This window comes from Chelmon rostratus, chromosome 14 (genome assembly GCF_017976325.1).
Source record: "Chelmon rostratus isolate fCheRos1 chromosome 14, fCheRos1.pri, whole genome shotgun sequence".
In the NCBI taxonomy this organism is placed as follows: domain Eukaryota; kingdom Metazoa; phylum Chordata; class Actinopteri; order Chaetodontiformes; family Chaetodontidae; genus Chelmon; species Chelmon rostratus.
The window spans coordinates 16,308,904-16,327,353 of NC_055671.1; the positions used below are offsets into that span (position 1 = coordinate 16,308,904).

The 18,450-nt window shown below is 41.5% G+C and overlaps 1 protein-coding gene across 2 annotated transcripts; it reads right to left on the reverse strand.

Annotated features, from left to right (window-relative positions):
• Positions 1-1,065: 1,065 nt before the first annotated feature.
• Positions 1,066-18,339, reverse strand: rbm27 (RNA binding motif protein 27). 2 transcript variants are annotated; one of them, XM_041951956.1, is made up of 21 exons: positions 18,180-18,339; positions 16,458-16,576; positions 15,085-15,212; positions 14,799-14,878; positions 13,988-14,199; positions 13,197-13,505; positions 12,325-12,552; positions 11,274-11,459; positions 10,142-10,288; positions 9,705-9,858; positions 8,778-8,931; positions 8,136-8,369; positions 7,883-8,014; positions 7,158-7,283; positions 6,913-6,987; positions 6,631-6,813; positions 6,310-6,414; positions 4,353-4,580; positions 4,123-4,206; positions 3,895-4,014; positions 1,066-2,259 (listed from the first exon to the last, which is right to left on the reverse strand). In XM_041951956.1, the coding sequence occupies exons 1-21, from the start codon at positions 18,236-18,238 to the stop codon at positions 2,158-2,160; spliced, it is 3,165 nt and encodes a 1,054-aa protein (XP_041807890.1). In that variant the 5' UTR covers positions 18,239-18,339; the 3' UTR covers positions 1,066-2,157. The 2 variants fall into 2 exon arrangements, with proteins under 2 accessions (XP_041807890.1, XP_041807889.1); XM_041951955.1 differs by having other exon boundaries at positions 6,607-6,813.
• Positions 18,340-18,450: the final 111 nt, after the last annotated feature.

The following is an 18,450-nucleotide window of genomic DNA, read 5'->3' on the forward strand; positions in this document are numbered from 1 at the left end:
ACAGTGATGCAAAGAAAACAAACAAACATGAACTCAAAAGGTTTTAGTGGGACATGAGGTCACTGGCAGGAGGCTTCTGAGTCATCAGCCAACAGTGAGATATGCGACCCAAACACTACTACTGACACTGCAGGTGGGAGGAAATCACGCAATGTGTTTCAAACAGCTCTGCACACTTTTAGATGTGGTGTCAGCGGACGTAGGGGAGCAAAGGAGTCAATTTCTATTAAAATGCTCTCCATTACTGACTTCACATGCAGGCAGAAATCTGAACGCATCTTGACGTGCTGATTTCCACCTCCATGTTTGTGTAAAGTAGTGAGATTGCTGCAGTTAACTAATAAATAAATGTCTCTCCTTTGTTTTGGTGCTTCCATAAGACTGGTTGTGTTACTGGATATGATCTGTTTAGTTGGTTTATGATAAGCATACAGCAAACAACACTTCATTAGGCTGCATGTAAACATATTTATCTGATTCAAAGAAGCATCAAAAGTAAAAAAAACTGTCAAAAATGTGTTTTCTTGCTTCAAGCACACTTCCATATGAACTTTAATGGATTCCTTCCCTCCCACCCTGAGGATTCCCAAATACAGTATATATAATGAAGGCAAAACACAAAATAAGATATTGTCATCGAGGTGCACATTGTGGTTTAGAGCACTGACAATACTTAAATGCAGGCAAAGCTGCACTAATGCACTAATAATGTGAGGTGCCTGACTCTCAATGCCTTTCAACAGAGTGTTTTCCACAGCTCAGAGCAGCTCTGAAAGTGTCTTTAAAAGAAATGCACTACCTATATGACAGATTTAGTGAAATAACAACGTGGACTGGTTTAACACAAATGCAAAATTCTTATGACTAAGCAGAGATGCTAAGCACTCTTGCTTGACCTTTTCTACCTGACACAACCCTGTCATTCATTTAAAATGACAGAAAAAGAAACTAAAAAAAAAAAAAAATACAACAGTAATTTCTCTTTCAAGCATTTACAAAATTTACAAAAGTAAATCACAAATCTTGTAAAAATTCAGCCATCTGCTGATTGTGTAAGGCAAAGAAATTATATATTAAAATCAACTGTTCAGGATTACATTCAAACACCTGTCTATGGATCTCACTTTTTTTTTTTTTTTTTTGAAATGGGTGATCCTTGTCCTGTCCTGACAACCAGGAGACAGAATTAAACAAGTGAAAAATGTTACACACTCTTAGAAAATGTAGAACACCCATGTGGGTGTTTATATTTACACAGAGTGGCACCGGACATTTAGAGAGCAACAAAATACAAGCGGGGAAATATTTGAATATTTACTACAAGACTGTATCTGACGTGCTGGGACACGGCAATTTGTAAACATAGTTTGGATTTTTCTATTGCACTGGTATCCTTCTGTACCTGCACTGGCTCTAATATGGTCATGGTACAGCAGCAGCACCTTTGGGCGCTGGGCAGGGGTCGCTCTGTTTATTTGGGAAAACAACATGCACAAATTAGCATGTATTCTTGCCAGGACAGAGAGCCACTGTCAAAAATATTTGGATCCTTTAATGTTTTAGGTGAATCCATACCAAAACAAACTGTGAGCAGAGTGAAACTGAAAACCACACCATACTGTGCCAATATAGGTACTGCACAGTGCATCTATGCAGTGGAAAAATAAATAAATATCTCTCTGGTAGCAACAGAGAACGTTCTACCGGTGAAGGAATGGCTGTCCCTGAACTGAGGACAAGAATTTTCAAAAACTGGTGAGAAAAGAGTTTAAATACAGTATGTATAAAAATACCTATTCACAGTAGACACAAATGTTGTGCATTACTGATATTTATCATCTGGTAAGCACACTGAAACTTACATAGGTTTTCCTATCTATAAGAACAACTTAACATTTAGCTTTCTCAGCAAAAGTGAGATGTTTTAAATAATTGTTTAGTCGAGGGATACAAAAAAAAAAATCATCGGCCCTCTAAACTTCTTCTCATGTACAAGAAAGTAAAGGCGTTTTTATTTCGATTAATTATAGTCTAAAATTACTTCGCTTGAAAATACTGGAAAGGAAAAAAATGTGAGTTCCTTTGATTTTATCTGCATGTGGGGAAAAATAACGACTGATTCTGCCGGAGAGCAGCTCGTGACAAATCACAATGCCTTCACCGCCTCCAAGATCGACTCTCGTACTCGTCGTCCTCATCGTCGTCCTCTTCCTCCTCCTCTTCCTCCTCCCCACCAGGCAAATAAGAGCTAGCTTCCTTCTGTTTAAATGAAAAAAAAACAACACAAATCTCCTGTAAAGCTTTGAACACTTAAACTGATGAGATCACGTGATGGTTCTTCACATTGCGCCACATGTTGCTTTACACAGGAAGGTGGATTTCAGTCAGATAGGAGCAGAACTGCTGTGTCAGTGCTTCATCACATGTGAGAGCATTTTCAAATTTCCATCTCTAGGTACAGCTTTCATGTGTGATAAACGGGATAATTATTAGCTGACGCAAAAAATTGAATCGTGCAACGAAAGGAAGATTTTGCTCCACCCATCCGATATGATGAGATATGATAAGATGTAGGGTAAGACACGTTGAGACGTATGTCTGTAGGTTGAATTTAAGTGGAAACTTCAGAATATTGTGAGAGTTTTTCCACATGAACCAATCTGCTTCATTGCGTCATTTATCACTGGGTTCTGCTGAATAACTTAAGTGAATTTAACACGAAAGATGGCGTCTGCTGCCACTTTACAACTTACCATTCAATTATTTGTTGAGCTGAAACGCTAAAATACTGTCAAACTCAAACATACCGATATATGGCCGTGGCCAACCGGACCTTACCCTGCCAACTCCTGAGTACAAAGTGCTTGCAATGTCCGATTGAGCACTCGTTGTCTGGAGGATTCACAGAGAGCGAGTGGGCATGTTGATGGAGTAGCAGAGTGTAGCTGCTTTGTACTACTTTTCTGCTCGCCTTTATATTGCTTTCCGTTCTTTGGTTGATATTACAGATACATCCATATACATGCAGTATTCACAGTAAGTGAAAACGAGTCTGACTATCTCCTGTTGTGTGCTGTGAAAGGGCAACTCCAGACATTTTCTCGAGTTCAGATGAGAAAGTGTGTGAATGTTTGTTGCAGTGTGACGTCCTGAGGTTGTTTGGATCATATTTGCATGTAAAACACACCCACCTTCCAACTGTTTCAAATACTTTGTCTCCCTCGTGTAAATGGGAGTAAACTGAAATAAAACATGACCTTCACAAAAGGATTATTTATAGAAGGGTTGTTGTATTGAATTGCATTAGATAGTACAGCTGTACATTATAAAGGGGGGACCTGTGTATTCCGAGGGCATCATGGGCTAGTGGAGGTTTCTGAAAGATATCTAATAAATGACGCCCCTCACACAACACAAAACAGGCCAATTATATCAAAAAGTATTGGACTGAAATGAGAAGGGGACTCTCTGCATTACAAAATATTTGCTTATCAAAGAATTAAAAATTATACAAAACATACTGAAGTGATGGGATCTGCCTTAAAGTTGTAAAAGTGACTTGCACACAAAGAAGACTGCAACCTCAAAAATGCGACTAAAACAGGAAAATACAGTATGAGGATTTCACCTGACAGTAATGCAGTTTTACTCAAAGGGCTGAGATGCTCTTAGTACTGAGAGGCGTGCCCTGATTCTCCGTTGGGAGCTGCAGTGAAAAATTTAGAGGCACTGGAGAGAAAAGTAAAATCTGTGAATATAACTAAAACTTCCAAAAGTTTGCCCACTCAGGATTTCAAGTTGGACTTCCTCTCCTGGTTACTGAGAGGCTATATGTTGCTAATGATAACGCGTGAAGCCATGTTGCACATGCAGTGCCAGTGTGACGTGTCATACCGTATTGTCATCATCTTTAGCCTCTTCCTCTTCTGGTTCCGTTGTAACAGAGGGCGTCTTGGGCTTGTACCAGGAAATCTGCAGCACACGACCTTTAAATTTAGCTCCCTGGTTAGCTGCCTGCAAAGCAAAGCAAAACCGGATAAATGCAAGTTCTTTGGACAGCTTTCACCAACTTTGTACCCGTAAAACCACAGAACAGGTCCGACTGATTTCCATTTGACTTACATTCTCTGCTTCGCTTCGTGTCTTAAAGGTCATGACGACACTGGTGGCATCTTGGTCACGGACATCCTCGATCTCACCAAATTTCTAAGATTAAAAAAAAAAAAAAAAAAAAAAAAAAATCAATATGAATGTCAATATAAATATTCGACAATCAAGTTCAAATTCAGTGCAGCTGCTCTTTAATATTTATTCTTCTTTAACTAAATGAAAAAAAGAATATTAGTCCTCACCACAAAGTGCGGCATTAGCTCTTCCTTCTCCTCCTGAGTGACTCCCAAAATAGCCAGGGCTCGGGGTCTGTGGTCGACCACCATGCGGTTCACGGGCCCGCTGCGAGCCATCATCTCCCGGCTTCGGCCCCTGCCGCGGCCCACAGGCATCAAACCGGGCTCCAGCGCCATCTTGCCTCGGCCCCGACCTCGACCTGTCGGAGGCCGTATCAGACCCAACCGAGTCGCCTAAAGGAGGACAGATCAGGACGTTTAACGTTATAAAGCGACTGACTGGGTGATTGCTGTTTTTTTCCCCCTCAATACACACAGACAAAAATCTACAGACGCCACCTGGCTGTTAAAAAAATCATCACGAACAGATGTGGAAAACAGATTGTGCCTTGATGCTGCGCTGTTGTGCTTTTCAGTGTGAAAACAAGCATGTCAGGAAACTGCAGTGTGTTCATGTATCGCGTCTAGGAAGAAAAAGAATTAGCATAACAAAATTATGAAATCTTAATTTATACAGTAACCAAAAGCACAGAGGTAAAATATTATTACACGCGTTCCTTATCCGCAGAGCTTAAGTAAAATTTCCTCCTCATCACTCTCTGTCCTTTACCATTAGCTGTCACTCCTCCATTTTTAAAGTGACATCTCCTCACTTTCAAACCACTCCACAACCTCACAACCACTCTCTCTGCCATTTGTCCCTCCCTCACTTCTCCCTCTAATTGTCATCCCGCGATTTTCTTACAAGGACCAGCGGCTCAAACTTTAATGAGACGTGGCTCCATCAGCGTAGTACCCGTGTCTGATTTGGCTTCGTTAGCGGCTGTTCCTCTGGGCTTGCTTAAGTGGCTGCAGTTTAATGTGCAGAAGGAGGGTTGGGTTTAGATGGATGGGTGGGGGGGATATGCATTTTTAACAACTAGCTAATTTAGGACCCACAGGGGTAGAGAGGAAAAAACATGCCAGGGAGGGTGTTGCTAACAAAAGCTATGTTCTTGTTAGGCTGATCTTGTGACACAGCCGACCTCGTCTGTGCGCTGTAAGTTTAGAGAGGAGAGGAGATGTGGGCCAAGTCTGAGCTGACTGATGGCTCTGGATGCAGCTTGGAACTTTTCTTTTCAAGGAAAATAAAATATTTCATTAAATTTTCTGATGAGCAGCTTCAGCAAACGGACTCACAGATTCATTACTTTTTCAGTTATCAACCCAATCGTGACAGAATCAATGAAAAGATCTGCTGGTTAACATCGACATGCTTTAAAATTTGGGTCAAACCATATTTACACACACCTAATTCTGGGCACATATCATAATGAGTGTGGAAAACAACACATCTGGGGATTTTCCACACTTTCAACTTAAATCAAAGAACAGTTGTGTGATAATTTATTGTCTTGCATGCTTCTTATAATTCTGTGCCCTTCATTTGCTTATTTGTAACTCACATACCAATCATATATTGATACCTGCACAACTTTCATGCATTTTCATTAAATTGGCAAGTTTAATGGGATATCCCTAAAAGCATGATTTTTAAAGACACTTCTGTTTTGCATCTCTTCTTGAAGTTTTAACACAAATCAGATTTAAATAACAACTTAAACTGAGGATTTTATTTTTATTATTTATTCCTCTCTGGAGATCGAAGTGTTGCTTTATTCGTTTATTTGTAGCCATTTACACAGGGCCTTTGCAGGAGTGGAGACCCTGAAAAAACAGCCAGTGTTGAATGATATATATGACTACTATCTTATCTGCTGACTTCCTACAAGGCATTTTTTGGTATCACATCTTCAAATTCAGCTTTGCAGAAAAACGCTCATGATGCAAAATACTGCCAATGTCTATATCTTTGTGTGTGTTGTGTATGTGTAGACCTGTTTGTGGCAGTACTAGCCTTCTTTTGAGATTACTGGTATGTGCTTATGTGCTGTGCGTGTGTGTGCGTATGCATGTGTATTACCTCCACCTGTAGCTGTCCCAGTTTTCTCTTGAGGTCTGTCGTATCCTCTCCAGAGCTCATCTTTTTGTGAAAGTCCAGCTCGGCGTCCAGCAATTCCTTCTGGGCCTGGTCACATATGTAAAAATGATTAAACATTCTGTTCACTAATGGCAGAAAAGTCTACAGTGGTAGGAAAGTCTGGATCAATTAATGAACAGAAAACATAAGGTGTAAATTGACTTTTAAAATCTACCCACAGTTTACACAGTAACAGTATCGATGGTGCAAATGGAAGGAAGCACTCAGTCATCACCTCACCTCGACAAATGGGCCCAAACTTACATCAGTCTTGGTCTTGGGCTGGTTGTGGTTGGGTTTGGCGCTGGGCACCTGGGAGGCAGAGTTAGGGTTCATTTCGTTCTGCAGCTGCGCAATCTTCTCCGTCAGCTCCTTCAGGGTCTTCATGATGTTGGCCCGCTCCTCAGGTTTCATCCCTCGGTTCTTCTCCAGGCGGTTTATCAAGGCCTGGATGAAGAAGGACAAACAGTGAGAGAAAAGATGAAAAGGACAGGAAAAGAAAGGGTAACAATGACGGAAGAGAAAGGGTGTTGAGGCCAGTCTTACCTTCTGACACTCAATCTGTGTCTTTAACATCTCTTGCTTCTTCTTCCTCATGTCCTGCTGAAGCTTTAATGCCTCCTAAATGAAAAAAAAAAAGAAAAGAAATTCACTGAGGTGGAAAAAACACTTTATGCTGTTGGTGGACATTTCATTTCTCAACAGCAGCCCCTGAGAGAAACAAATGACTAATCCCAGCTCTGCTATTCTCGTACCAGTCAAAATATGTATTAAAAAATTCAACAACATGCCTGTTTCTTCTTGAGGACTTCCTGTGCTTCTAGTGCTTTTCCTGTTTTCCCAAGGCTCTTTGAGGAGGACTTGAGGGCTGGTGAAGAGTAGGGACCCTTCTGGGTGTTTGTCAGTGCAGGCGCCACCTAAGAGAGAGCGACACATTTAGGTAATCAGAATGAGCTTGTAGACAGCTGCAATAGACACAAACAACAATGCTTTGTTAACTAACTAATTGTCCAAAAATTGGATGGACTGTTATGCAATGTTGTGCAGACATTCATGGTCCTCAGAGGATGAATCTTTAAGAGTTGGGTCTCTTCTGACGTTTCCTCTAGCACCACCATTAGGTTTGTTTTTTTTTTTTGTCTTGACAAGTATTAAATTGATTGCCTTGAATTCTGGTACACATATTCACACTCCCCGAGGCCGAATTGTAAGAAATTAATCAAGTTAAATTAATTCAAGTAAGTAATGACATCCCAGCACGCGTCAGCATTGTTACTGTAAACATGTTAGCATGCTAGCACAAAGCACCAGTGTGCTTGAGTGCAGCCTTGCAGAGCTGTGTAGTTTAGGCAACGTAAATAACTTTTCACAGAGATATGAACCTGACGTCGTTCTGCGGAAGATATTTGCATATAAGTGTGGTATTCCACACAAATTATTTACGTGAAAATGTAATTTTACCCAGGTCTGCCATCACTTGACACACTCACACACATGCATTGCGACTGAAACGTACAGTGACAGTGTCTGCGTTTGGGTTCAGGCTGTCTGCCTTGGTTGTGGCTGCGATCCCTGCCACTGCTGGCAGGCGATGCTTGGGTACAGTCTTGTTCAGCACGTAGGCGGCTGGATTATGCTGCTTGATCCCCTGCGGGGAAAAAAAGGGAGAGAAAGGTAAACCTGATGAAGAGTTTCAGAAACATGGTCAGACTAAGGGATGAGTATGAAAAGACGAAATACTTCTATTTGTGTCAGCTGTTTATACTGACCTTATGTACATTGCTGTGCTGTGGCCCCTGGCTGGGCACTGACCCAGCTGCCTGGCTCCCTGAGCTCTGCTCCTGCTGCTGGAGCCCTGTGGCATTGGTGCCGGGCTCGCGGTGCCAATAAACACGAATGAAGCGGTTGTTGAGGACCGCCTCTGTGCTGGATATGGCCCGTCTGGCCTCTTCATTCTTTGTGTACTGGATCAACGCCGCCTCCGGGTCTCCGCCAAACACAACCTGGAGAGCGTGCAGGTCAGGTATTTGTGTATGATGAAACAAACATCTTCTGCAGAGCTGAACTTCATGAACTCAGTGATGAACATTGAGCTATTCATTTTATTTTTCAAAATTCAACACATTTCATTTTATCCTATGTAGCACGACCACCATTCAATCAGGTAATACAGTATTTAACATACTCTACTCTAGCACATTGTATGACCTTCGAACAGGCTTAACTTCCTTTGTGATATCCTACTTGGCTTATAGTCCTGCTAGTCATTTTCCAGGTTGTTTTGAGCGTGCGAAGGCTTTCTGGAAAATCTCAGCCAAATCTTGCCATTTATCAAAATGATCCCTTCAACTCTGAAAACTCACGCCCTTTGTGGGTTTCCTTAGTGCACAGCAGCAAACCATGCATTTTACCTGGATGTTGACGATGGTTCCAAACTTGCTGAAGTGCTCGTTGAGCTTGGTGATGTTGTTGAGCTCACGTGGGATCTTGCGCACCTCCAGCTTGGTGTTCACATAGTGATACCTCTTGGGAAAACTGCTCTTATGTTGGTTGTTAAAGCTCGGCCTAAAAAGGAGATAAGGGTGCAATGTTAACCGTAAGTTTGCCACAGCATTTGCTTTAATGAGAAATTGATGGAAAAAGCAGACATGCTAGTCAACATATTGGACAGGATCACTAACAATGATAGGCAATGAAATGGAACCCAGATAGTTGAACTGGGGTTCCAGTTTCTGCCTTCATACTGAAGTTCCTACAAGCCATAACAGTTGACCACATGTCAACCTGCTTGACACCCAAGATGGATTACACGTAGAGCCTTTGCAATGGAAGCATCCTTGTCATGAGGATGTTCGTGTGCACCTGCTTCCCACAGCTGAGGCAAAAGATAGGCTCCTTAAGACTCACTTTGGCTTGAAACAAGGCTCGCTTAGCACCGGTTTGTTTGATCAAATTTCAACTGGCCAGCTAGTTTCGTCAAATGTCTTCAGAAAAGAAGAACCAGTTCAGTGAAGGTATAAAGTGTCTACGGTCACTCTGAGGTCTCCATGCCATTAGTTGCAGTAGTGCAAATTTCAAAGCTCCAAGCTCAATTTCAAATAAAATAATCATGCTTTGCTGTGAAATTATCAGTCCAGATGACCTCCAATTTCCTTTTTTTGCAGTACTTTATTGCCATGGTGAGGTGCCAAGTGAGGACACACCAATTTCTTGCACATAGCCTTGATGCAGAACAGATTACACACAGTCCAATTTTAGAAATTTTCTTAATAAGACTTTTCTCCCTTTCAAATTTTAAGATCTGCAACTTTTAATGGTGCATGTCTTTAAGTCCTTACTTGTCAATCCAAGGTTTTTTAGCTGTGGGTCCCTCGGCTGTACTGGGCCCCATGGTTCTCTTCCTGCTGTCCTGATCTGTGCTGAAACGGGAGACGTTACTTCCAGGAGTGCTGGCTGCAGTGGCAGGCTCTGTCTGGATCACTATGTTGGCAGCTGGAGGACAAAGACCCAGACAAAAACACAGAGAAACAATAACAAACACTTGTAGCTTTTGTATTTGGCTATATCCACCATATCATGCAGTACTTTAACTTTTAAGTTTGGATCCCACTCCCAATTAATTCAAAATGAGGGTTTACTGTAACAACTTCTAGTCTTCTTCTATTCAAACAAGCATTCACACTTTTCCAGTCAAATCACATCAATCCAATAGTGCCCAGTGCCCATGAATAGTTTGCAGAAGAGTGTGAGTACTACGAAGGCAAACACTTGCTACCTCTGGAGCCTTGTCCTTCATTGGAGGTGAGGCCGATGAGGTTGGATCGCTGGCTCTGCACTCGGGGAATGAACTGACGGTACGGGTTACGACCTGCAGCAGTCAGGCCTGGGGATTCTGGGTTATAGCCCTCTGGATCATAGTTATCTAATGTGTAAAAATGGAACACATACACACACATGCTTAGAAGGAATAAGAAACATGTTTAAAGGTAATAAAGATGTGAAAAAATGAACCTACATACAAAAAACTGTTAAAGAAGATTAGTGAAATTAAACAATGAAACCAAGCAATGCTACATAAATAAACTGAATAAGATAAAAGTAGCACATAGCATTTAGTGACTTATCTAGCACACAACAAACTGATATGTGATGAGTTTAAATGTGTCCAATAGACTGACAGCCGCCTGTGACATTGTATGTTAAATACAGCTCTGAGTAGTAATTAAAATAAATAGGTAATATTGAAATATTATATAATTGTATTACAATATTTAAAATTGTATCATGAGATTCTAAGCAAGATGAAACACCATAAGATGGTAATTCTTCTCCTGAGTCACAGTTTATTGTAACACAAAGGCAAAATCTAACAAAATGTGACTTTTCCTGACTATTGTGATTTTGTCTGTCTGAGTTTAACTGAGGTCAAAAACCTGAGTTTGCAATGAACTTAAATAGACCCACTGCATTTGAACTAAGCCTTAGCTTTTCTGTATAACTGCATAATTATTCATGAACTGAATTATGGGAAAAGCACTCAACACAATAAGATGTGGCAGAGTTGATGTTAATTGCTCATAGCAACTTTGTCTCTTAGGTCTCTTGCTCTATTAGGTTAATAAACAGTGCTACCTTCTGGTCAACAGCTGTTATTGCAGGCTGAAGAAACACTGCATACTCTTCAACATCACACACAAACCAACTTCAAATGACATAAAAGAAACACAGGGTACTAAAAAGTCAGTAAAAAAGCAACCCAACTCTCTCTTTGTCATCATTGTTCAACTTTAACTTAAGTCCCACCTACTCTAATTAATTAAAATACTTAAAGAACTCAGAGCAGGAACCATAGCAACATCTCCTACAAACACAGTCCCAATCTGAATAGGAAAAACATTGCTGCTTACATTCAGACTGGACATATTGGGGACGAAGAGATACAGATGAGGACGTGGAGGGAGGAGGTGGAGGAGGAGGAGGAGGAGGAAGAGTAGGCGGCATTCCCACACCAGGTGGTCCAATAGGAGGAGAAGACGTGATTGCAGACTGGTGGTTGGGAGTATCAATCCCACTGGTTGCTATCAGTGGGGGTCCTGAGGGAGACACAAGTGCAACCTAATGTCTCAAGTATGACAGTGAGAAACCTCATTTTCCATGAGGTGGCTTTAGTGACAGCGAAGGTAGCTGAAAATGTTAAATGCAATGCTTCAACTTAGAAATTGTGACTAAAGCTGTCATTGGTCACATAGTAGCTCACTTTCAAGTTTAAGATGTACAAAAGAAATCTGAAACTCTTCTCTTGAGTGCACGTGGAACGCATCCAAACTGATGTGACAAAAAACATAAACCAACGTCCCAACAGAGAAGCTCGTACAGCCCATCATCGAGAAATGCTGTATATTGATTTCCTAATAAAGTCTGGACAAAAAATATCTATTAACTAAACCATCAACTATCTAATAAACACACTCTAGTATTTATCTCCAAACAGTAAAACTTACACAAAACAGTCCCAACCAAGTGGTTAAACTATAAGCTGCTCTGTATTGTGGAATTGAAAAGCAGAATGGTATGAAAGACGCAGAGCTGCAAAGCTTGATTTCCAAGAAATAAACAAGGGCCACAAAAACAACAAGGTAGTGTAATTATACCTGTGTACCTAAAAAATGTCAATCAAATGCCTCTGAATCAGCTATAGACACAGCTATGGATAGGGTTTCTCGTAAAATTGAGGGCTACACTACAAGAAGAGATTTCGGATTTGTGAAATGTCATCTGTGCATACACATAGCTGTTATAACATACAATAACTTATAATCACAATGTACAAACCTCAGTGGTTTGTAGAAAACCAAAGTCACCTGTCGCTTTCATAATTGGAAAAAACATTTTTTACTGATCACGTCAAATGGCACAACATACGCAGTTTCTATCCACCAGTGTGGCGGTACAACTTACCAGTCATGGGGAAGACACCGGGTGGCGGTGGCTGGCCATAGGGTGGCATTGAAGGCATCCTTAGGGGAGGGGGTGGCTCAGTGATTGGGGGCATGGGCAGGCCGGCGGGGGGCATAACAGGTGGGGGCGGGAACGGAATCATGCTCGGCAGATTGACATCATCAACGATGAGAGGATCGTTGCCGTGGTCGAATGGACAAAGATCTCCACGGACGCAAAATCCCTTTTCTGTGGGAGAGAAAGAGACAGACGTCAAAATTTTGCCTTTTCGTATTCGTAAATGTAATGTAATTATTTTTGAGGTTTAGAACAGCATAAACAAACATTCTGCAAGCAGAAACCTGAGTATCTACTGTATTTGTAACCAACTGTAATCCTTCTGAGGGGTGTTTGGCCTCTGAAAGTCAGATTCATTCACAAAAGTATGAAGGAAAATTAGAGAAAATGAGACGAAATAAGCTAGATGAAAGACTGTCTTAGTTAAAAGCAGCTTAGACCCGCAGTGCATGTATTTACCGCACAGTCTCATCAAGGAACTGAGTCCCTAGTGGCTGTGTTTGAGCACTCTGACAGAGGCAGTGTGCTTCAGGGACAGCGGGTAATTTTAAACCTTCTTGTGTCTCTGAGGAAGGGAGGGAGTGCTAAACAGTGGTCATTAGTGATGAGACTAAACAAGGCAATCAATAGACCTCACGGGAAGCGAATGGTAGAGTTCACACAATCGCCAGAACAAACTTTACAATGACCACGTCACATACTGCACAAATAGGCTCGACATCAATAGGATTTGAGATGGAGGAATGATCGGTTCAGCAAAAAAAAAAAAAGTAAGGATCGCTAGAATTCAATGAAAGGAGGAAATTTATTCCTACCATCATAATCCCTGCATCGCTGTTTGAGTGAAGCGCCTTTGTTGCTGAATGGCTTGACAACACCATCTTGCCTCTGGGTGCCATAGTAGCCAGACCAGCTGTCTGTAGTGCTATCAGGCAGGTGAGCCGGCGTTGCTATGGGGACGCCTCCAGCTCCTGAGAGTCCAGCAGACGATGAGGAAGAGGAGGAGAAGGGGTGCGGAGGTGTGGGCAGGAGAGGCGGCGGGTGCTGCTGCTGGGAGCTGGATGTCGTGGAGGTGTTGTAGCAGTCCGTGTCCTTCCTTTCCAGCTCAAACTTTGACTTGAAGTCTGTTAAAGACGAGCAGAAACAGAGACATTTCAGCAAAACACAAACAAGTATTACAGCAGAGCGTTGGCAGAAATTGAACCCCTGTAAGTTTCAAGCTTTTTTTAAAAAGAAGCAGCTCCTTCTCTCTTTGTGCCAAACACTTGGAGATGTAGATTAACCTTGTGGGTAATAAGGCCAGTTCCAGCCTGTGTTGTTGACTCCCCACTGATACGACTGCAAAGCCGTCCACATCGTTCCTTATCGTTAACAACTCCCAGCAACATTGACCAACAATCCAACAGAAAATAACACAAACAGCTACATCCAGAACTCCGATCGGTGCCGTCTCAACAATCGCATGGACACCCAGGATGTCTCCTGCAGTGCGTCTGCTTCACTAATGCACAGTTCGACAGTGCTGATAGGCGCTTCAGGGTCTGGTCTGCACTCCTGGGTCTGGTCCCCTGAGTTGTTGTTACTGGCTGTGGGAGAACTTTCTCACCTCTGCCTCCTCTGTGCTCCCTGTCCCTGCTCTTTCCCCGGCTGCCGCTCCTGCTCCGGCTGCGGCTTCGGCTGCGGCTGTAGCTCCTCCCGCGGGGGCTGCCCCTGCGACGCTCGTGGCGCTCCCGCTCGCGGTGGGAGTCGCTGCCGCTTTTCCCATGCCGATCGAAGTCGCGGCGCTTGCGCTCATCACGCCTCCTGTCATCACGGCTCCTGTGTGGTTGATGAGTTAGAGGGAATATATATGAATTTCTATCTTTATGCCTAATTTAAAGAGTCCCACAGACATATTTGAGAGGCATTTTGGGAACTGCTGTGTGAAAAGAGTGATATTCAAATATTGAAGTATAAGCTGCAGTGTAACCAATTTCTCTTCAGTCTCATGTGAGTCTTCCCCAGAAGTACATGAAGGCCCTTGTTAGCAAGCATTAAACAGTTCTTTGGAATAGGAGACAAAGACAGATATTATGTCTCAGTATTTAATTGCCCTTCATCTCACCCCAACTAGACAACAGGATTTCTGTCTGCCACGACAGAAGTTCCGAGCTGAACTAAATCTTAAACCAGCTAAGGCAAATGAGGTCTTAATGGCTATATCAAACAGGGACACGGACCATATTTTCATCTATATCTATCAATATGCAAACTGAAATAAAATCAGTTCTAGTAGTGGGGCTTATATTGCTATATTGCTATAATAAATAGCAACACAATTTCTTTTGATCAACTAATCATGACAGCTCTAATCTGCACATACCTTGTGCTTGGTCATTAAACCAAGCTGAAACATATTGATGAAGCCGCAGCCATACCTGGATTCGTTGAAGTCAGAGCGGTTCCTCAGAGGACTTCTCCTCCGCCTGTTTTCTCTTTCTTCTTCTGGAGTTTCAGCCTTGAGAGAAAAAACATTACTTGAAGAGGATTTTGAAATACAAAGATTCTTCTCGGTCTGAAGAGACTGGTTTTGAGTCAAGATACCAACACCCAACACACAATGAGATATTTATCAAATTCTTTGATCCAAAGCCCCACACAGTAATTGAACTGCCATTTTTGTGTCATGCTCAACCAACAAATTTTCACACTGGCTCTTCTTACCTCCACAACATCAGATTTGACTGCAGGTGGTTTGACCTCCTCTTTAGGAGTTTCCTTAGCAGCAGGAATTCCCAGGTAGTTCTTTGTTGTCAGACATTCAAAAAGTTTATCGACAAATCCCATTGTCTCTGCAATGACAAAATTAATCTTGTCAACAGATTGAATCTTTTGAATGACTTGAATTATGCGCAGATTTGCCCATTCGCCCATTCGCCCCTGAAGAGCAAACTGCCCCTCAGGCATGAAATCTCCCGACATTCCTCCTGAATCACACAACATTAAATATTTCTCTGCTCCTGGCTATGCTAAATAAATCCAAATTGCAATAAACACCAAATGAATAACAAATACAGAAATATTAGAGATGAAAAATATAAAGGAGAAAATGTAATACACAAAAAATTGTAAGAACACTCAAGGTAATTCAAGAAATTTGATACAGTTATTAACCTGCAATCTCTAAGTAGATTATGCAAAATACTTTAGACGTACGAACTTCCTTTGTTGCCTTGCAGTGTGCTTCAGGAACCGTTTAAGTGCCTGTCTCTTCCTCAGATGCATTTATCTCATTACATCAATCCTGACTGGCTACTGTACAACTCAAAGTAAAGTGAAACATTTAAATCATTTTAATGATGCAAGGAAAGAGCTCAACTCAAGCTGAAAAAGTTGATGCTTCACGTAACACAGCCTCAGGACATTACAGGGGTCAAAGTACTGGATGAGTAAATGATCTAACACACCCTCTGGTGGCCAAACTGGGGATCCACAAGTGGCAGATGGTGATAATATACAGCTGATTGCATATTTGATTATATAACTTAAGATGGTCTTGAACGAATTTTAAAAGACACCATTGGTTTGTGGCCATATCACCACTTATAAATCTGATGCTGCATTAGCATTATGTCTGTTTGCAGAATGCTAACTACACATTGTGTCCGTCCAGTTAAATATGTCTACTTGTCAGCTGTTAGTTACCGGAGGAGAGAGCCAACATGCCTTGTCTATCAGACTAGTTTTTTATGCTTGTCCTATTTTTAAAAATCTGTTTTGCTTTGTTTATTATCAACATGTTTACATGAGGCTCATTTCTAACCTGATCATCGTGTCCTATTTGTCAACAATCAATTACTTACGGGCACTGGCTATAATTTCGAGAGGATTTGTTTCATAACCACAGTCTCTATTGTCTCTGGGATTATTGAGGGGAGTAACATAAATGCATTTCCCTTGTTATCAAAATGTTGGAACTATCTGCTGGGGGAAAATCTTCTGCACAAGTTTCTGGACCAGCAAGAGGTTGGGTCAGCATCAAAACAGCATGTTGTGTTCACACACAGCGGCACAGAAGCTTTGTGTGGCGCTCATACCTTTTTGTAGGAAGACATCAAGCTGATCTGCACAAAGTGCTTTCAGCTCTTTCTCTGGTTTGTCCTTCTTCACAAGAGCCACCACATAGTTGGCTAACGCAGAGGGGTCAGCATCACATCTGTAGGTTAAAATAAATAGATTTCAGAACTTCAGCTACCCAGTATCTTACTTTATTTATGTAAAAAGCAAAAAAGCTTTAGACAATTTACTTAATGACTGGAACAGCCAAGACATAACAGAGTGAGAAAACTGCAATTAAACCAACTGCAATATACTGTATGTCAGTGAAGTGTGCTCTCCAACTATGCATGCATGTAAAAAAAACAAGTCAAGCCTAAACATTTAGTATCATATATTTAATGTAATTTAAGATAATATAACATGTCAGCATTAAGTGAGAGCTCTGGCAATGCTTGCAGGGCAGAAGGTTACAAAAACTTAAAAAAAAAACAGCTTCAAAGTTTCAAACCAACATATTTTCCACCATATATTCTACTTTACAAAACCTTTACAAGCTAACAGATCACCCTGAAAGTCATCTCTGCCAGCATGTGGTGGGGGTTATTACCAGAACATAAAGACTCACAAAGCCCCGGGAACACACTCTTGACAACTTCAAGCTAATACTAACTAACTACATAACTACATGGCTAATACAGCGGATTAAGACTATTAACTCTTAAACCTACTTAATTTAACCTGAAAACCCAATGGGAGTCAGAGTGCCTGATAAATCAGACAAAACACTGACCACACAAACCTGCTGTGATCACACATTAGCAACTGAAAAGAGCAGCCACTGCAAACTAAGCTTCCCTTACGGATTTGTTGAAAAGGAGATTAATGTACCTGAAACGTAGCTAATTATACTTTTAAAAATGTTTTAAAATGGCAGTGAGATCTCTTTTGGAAAGAAAGCCGCTTCATCAAGTTCCAAGCAATGTCCTCCCTTTTTTAGAGAGTAGAAGTGCAGCACTCTGGCAGCACATTCAGCATGCATGCAGTAATATGTTTAGACAAACAGTGACTGTTACTGCATCTTCTGGAACAGCGTCTGTGTGTCCAACAGCATCTCTTCCTCTGCACATCAACTCCTCTGTAATCACGTTGTAATATATTCAAACCCACCCAAGTGTTTATGCATGTCCTTTGGCAACATCTGTATCATCTTGTAATTACAAAGTAATTTCACGAATTTTCATTTAAAAGTGATCAAGAGAGGGGATAAAGAATAAAAGAGTGCAACTATGGTAACTGAAAGAGTAAACTAGTCTTATTTCTCTTTAAATAAAAGGTATATAACTCAGTAACGTAACGCTGAACATAGCCAGAACAGACTCAACTCTTATTAACTATTTTTGTCACAAGTAGCAGCATACAAGTTAGGCTATCTGTTGCAACTTACTGGCTTGCTACAGAGCCGTGATGTGGTCACATTATCGCGGGCCAAGTGCGTGCCTAACTGCCCTAAAATAACAGTGCAACAAACGTACTATGCCGTGCACAATTGTAGTTTCTTTAGCGTTAACCAGTCACAGAAAAGTCATACTGTCTCTCTTTGCCAGGAAAAGCCAGCTAGCGGCAATGGTGGTCAGCTAACTCGTGCAAAAGCCATTAGATTCTAGCAAGCCCCCCCATTGATGCCTGGCTAACCCATTGGCTAGCTAGCTAACGCAGCTATGTAGCATGCAAGCTAAATGTCATTTCAATTCAATACTCACATTGGCTCCAGGAGTTTTGCCAGCCATGACTTCAAGGCTTCAACATTCTCTATGATCATCGTGAGAAAGACGATAATACGGTCTATAAAATGAAAGTGCGTTTTGATAACCCTACTTTCATCGTCTATAAATTTATAAGCTTTAAGGCCGTATGTCTCTCTTCACTGGCAGGTCGTACAAAGTGTTTTACGGCATAGCAACACAAGTTGAATTGTCGTAACACAGGCCTGACGCCGGACGCTATAACTACAACATATCTATGCTCAACCCC

Excerpts from the sequence above, each read along its gene's own strand:
- rbm27 (XM_041951955.1), bottom strand. The coding sequence starts at position 18,238 with ATGATCATAGAGAATGTTGAAGCCTTGAAGTCATGGCTGGCAAAACTC. Across the intron at positions 15,213-16,457 it reads TGATGTCTTCCTACAAAAAG|AGACAATGGGATTTGTCGAT; the intron begins GTATGAGCGCCA and ends TTGTCATTGCAG. Across the intron at positions 4,581-6,309 it reads TGGGACAGCTACAGGTGGAG|GCGACTCGGTTGGGTCTGAT; the intron begins GTAATACACATG and ends GTCCTCCTTTAG.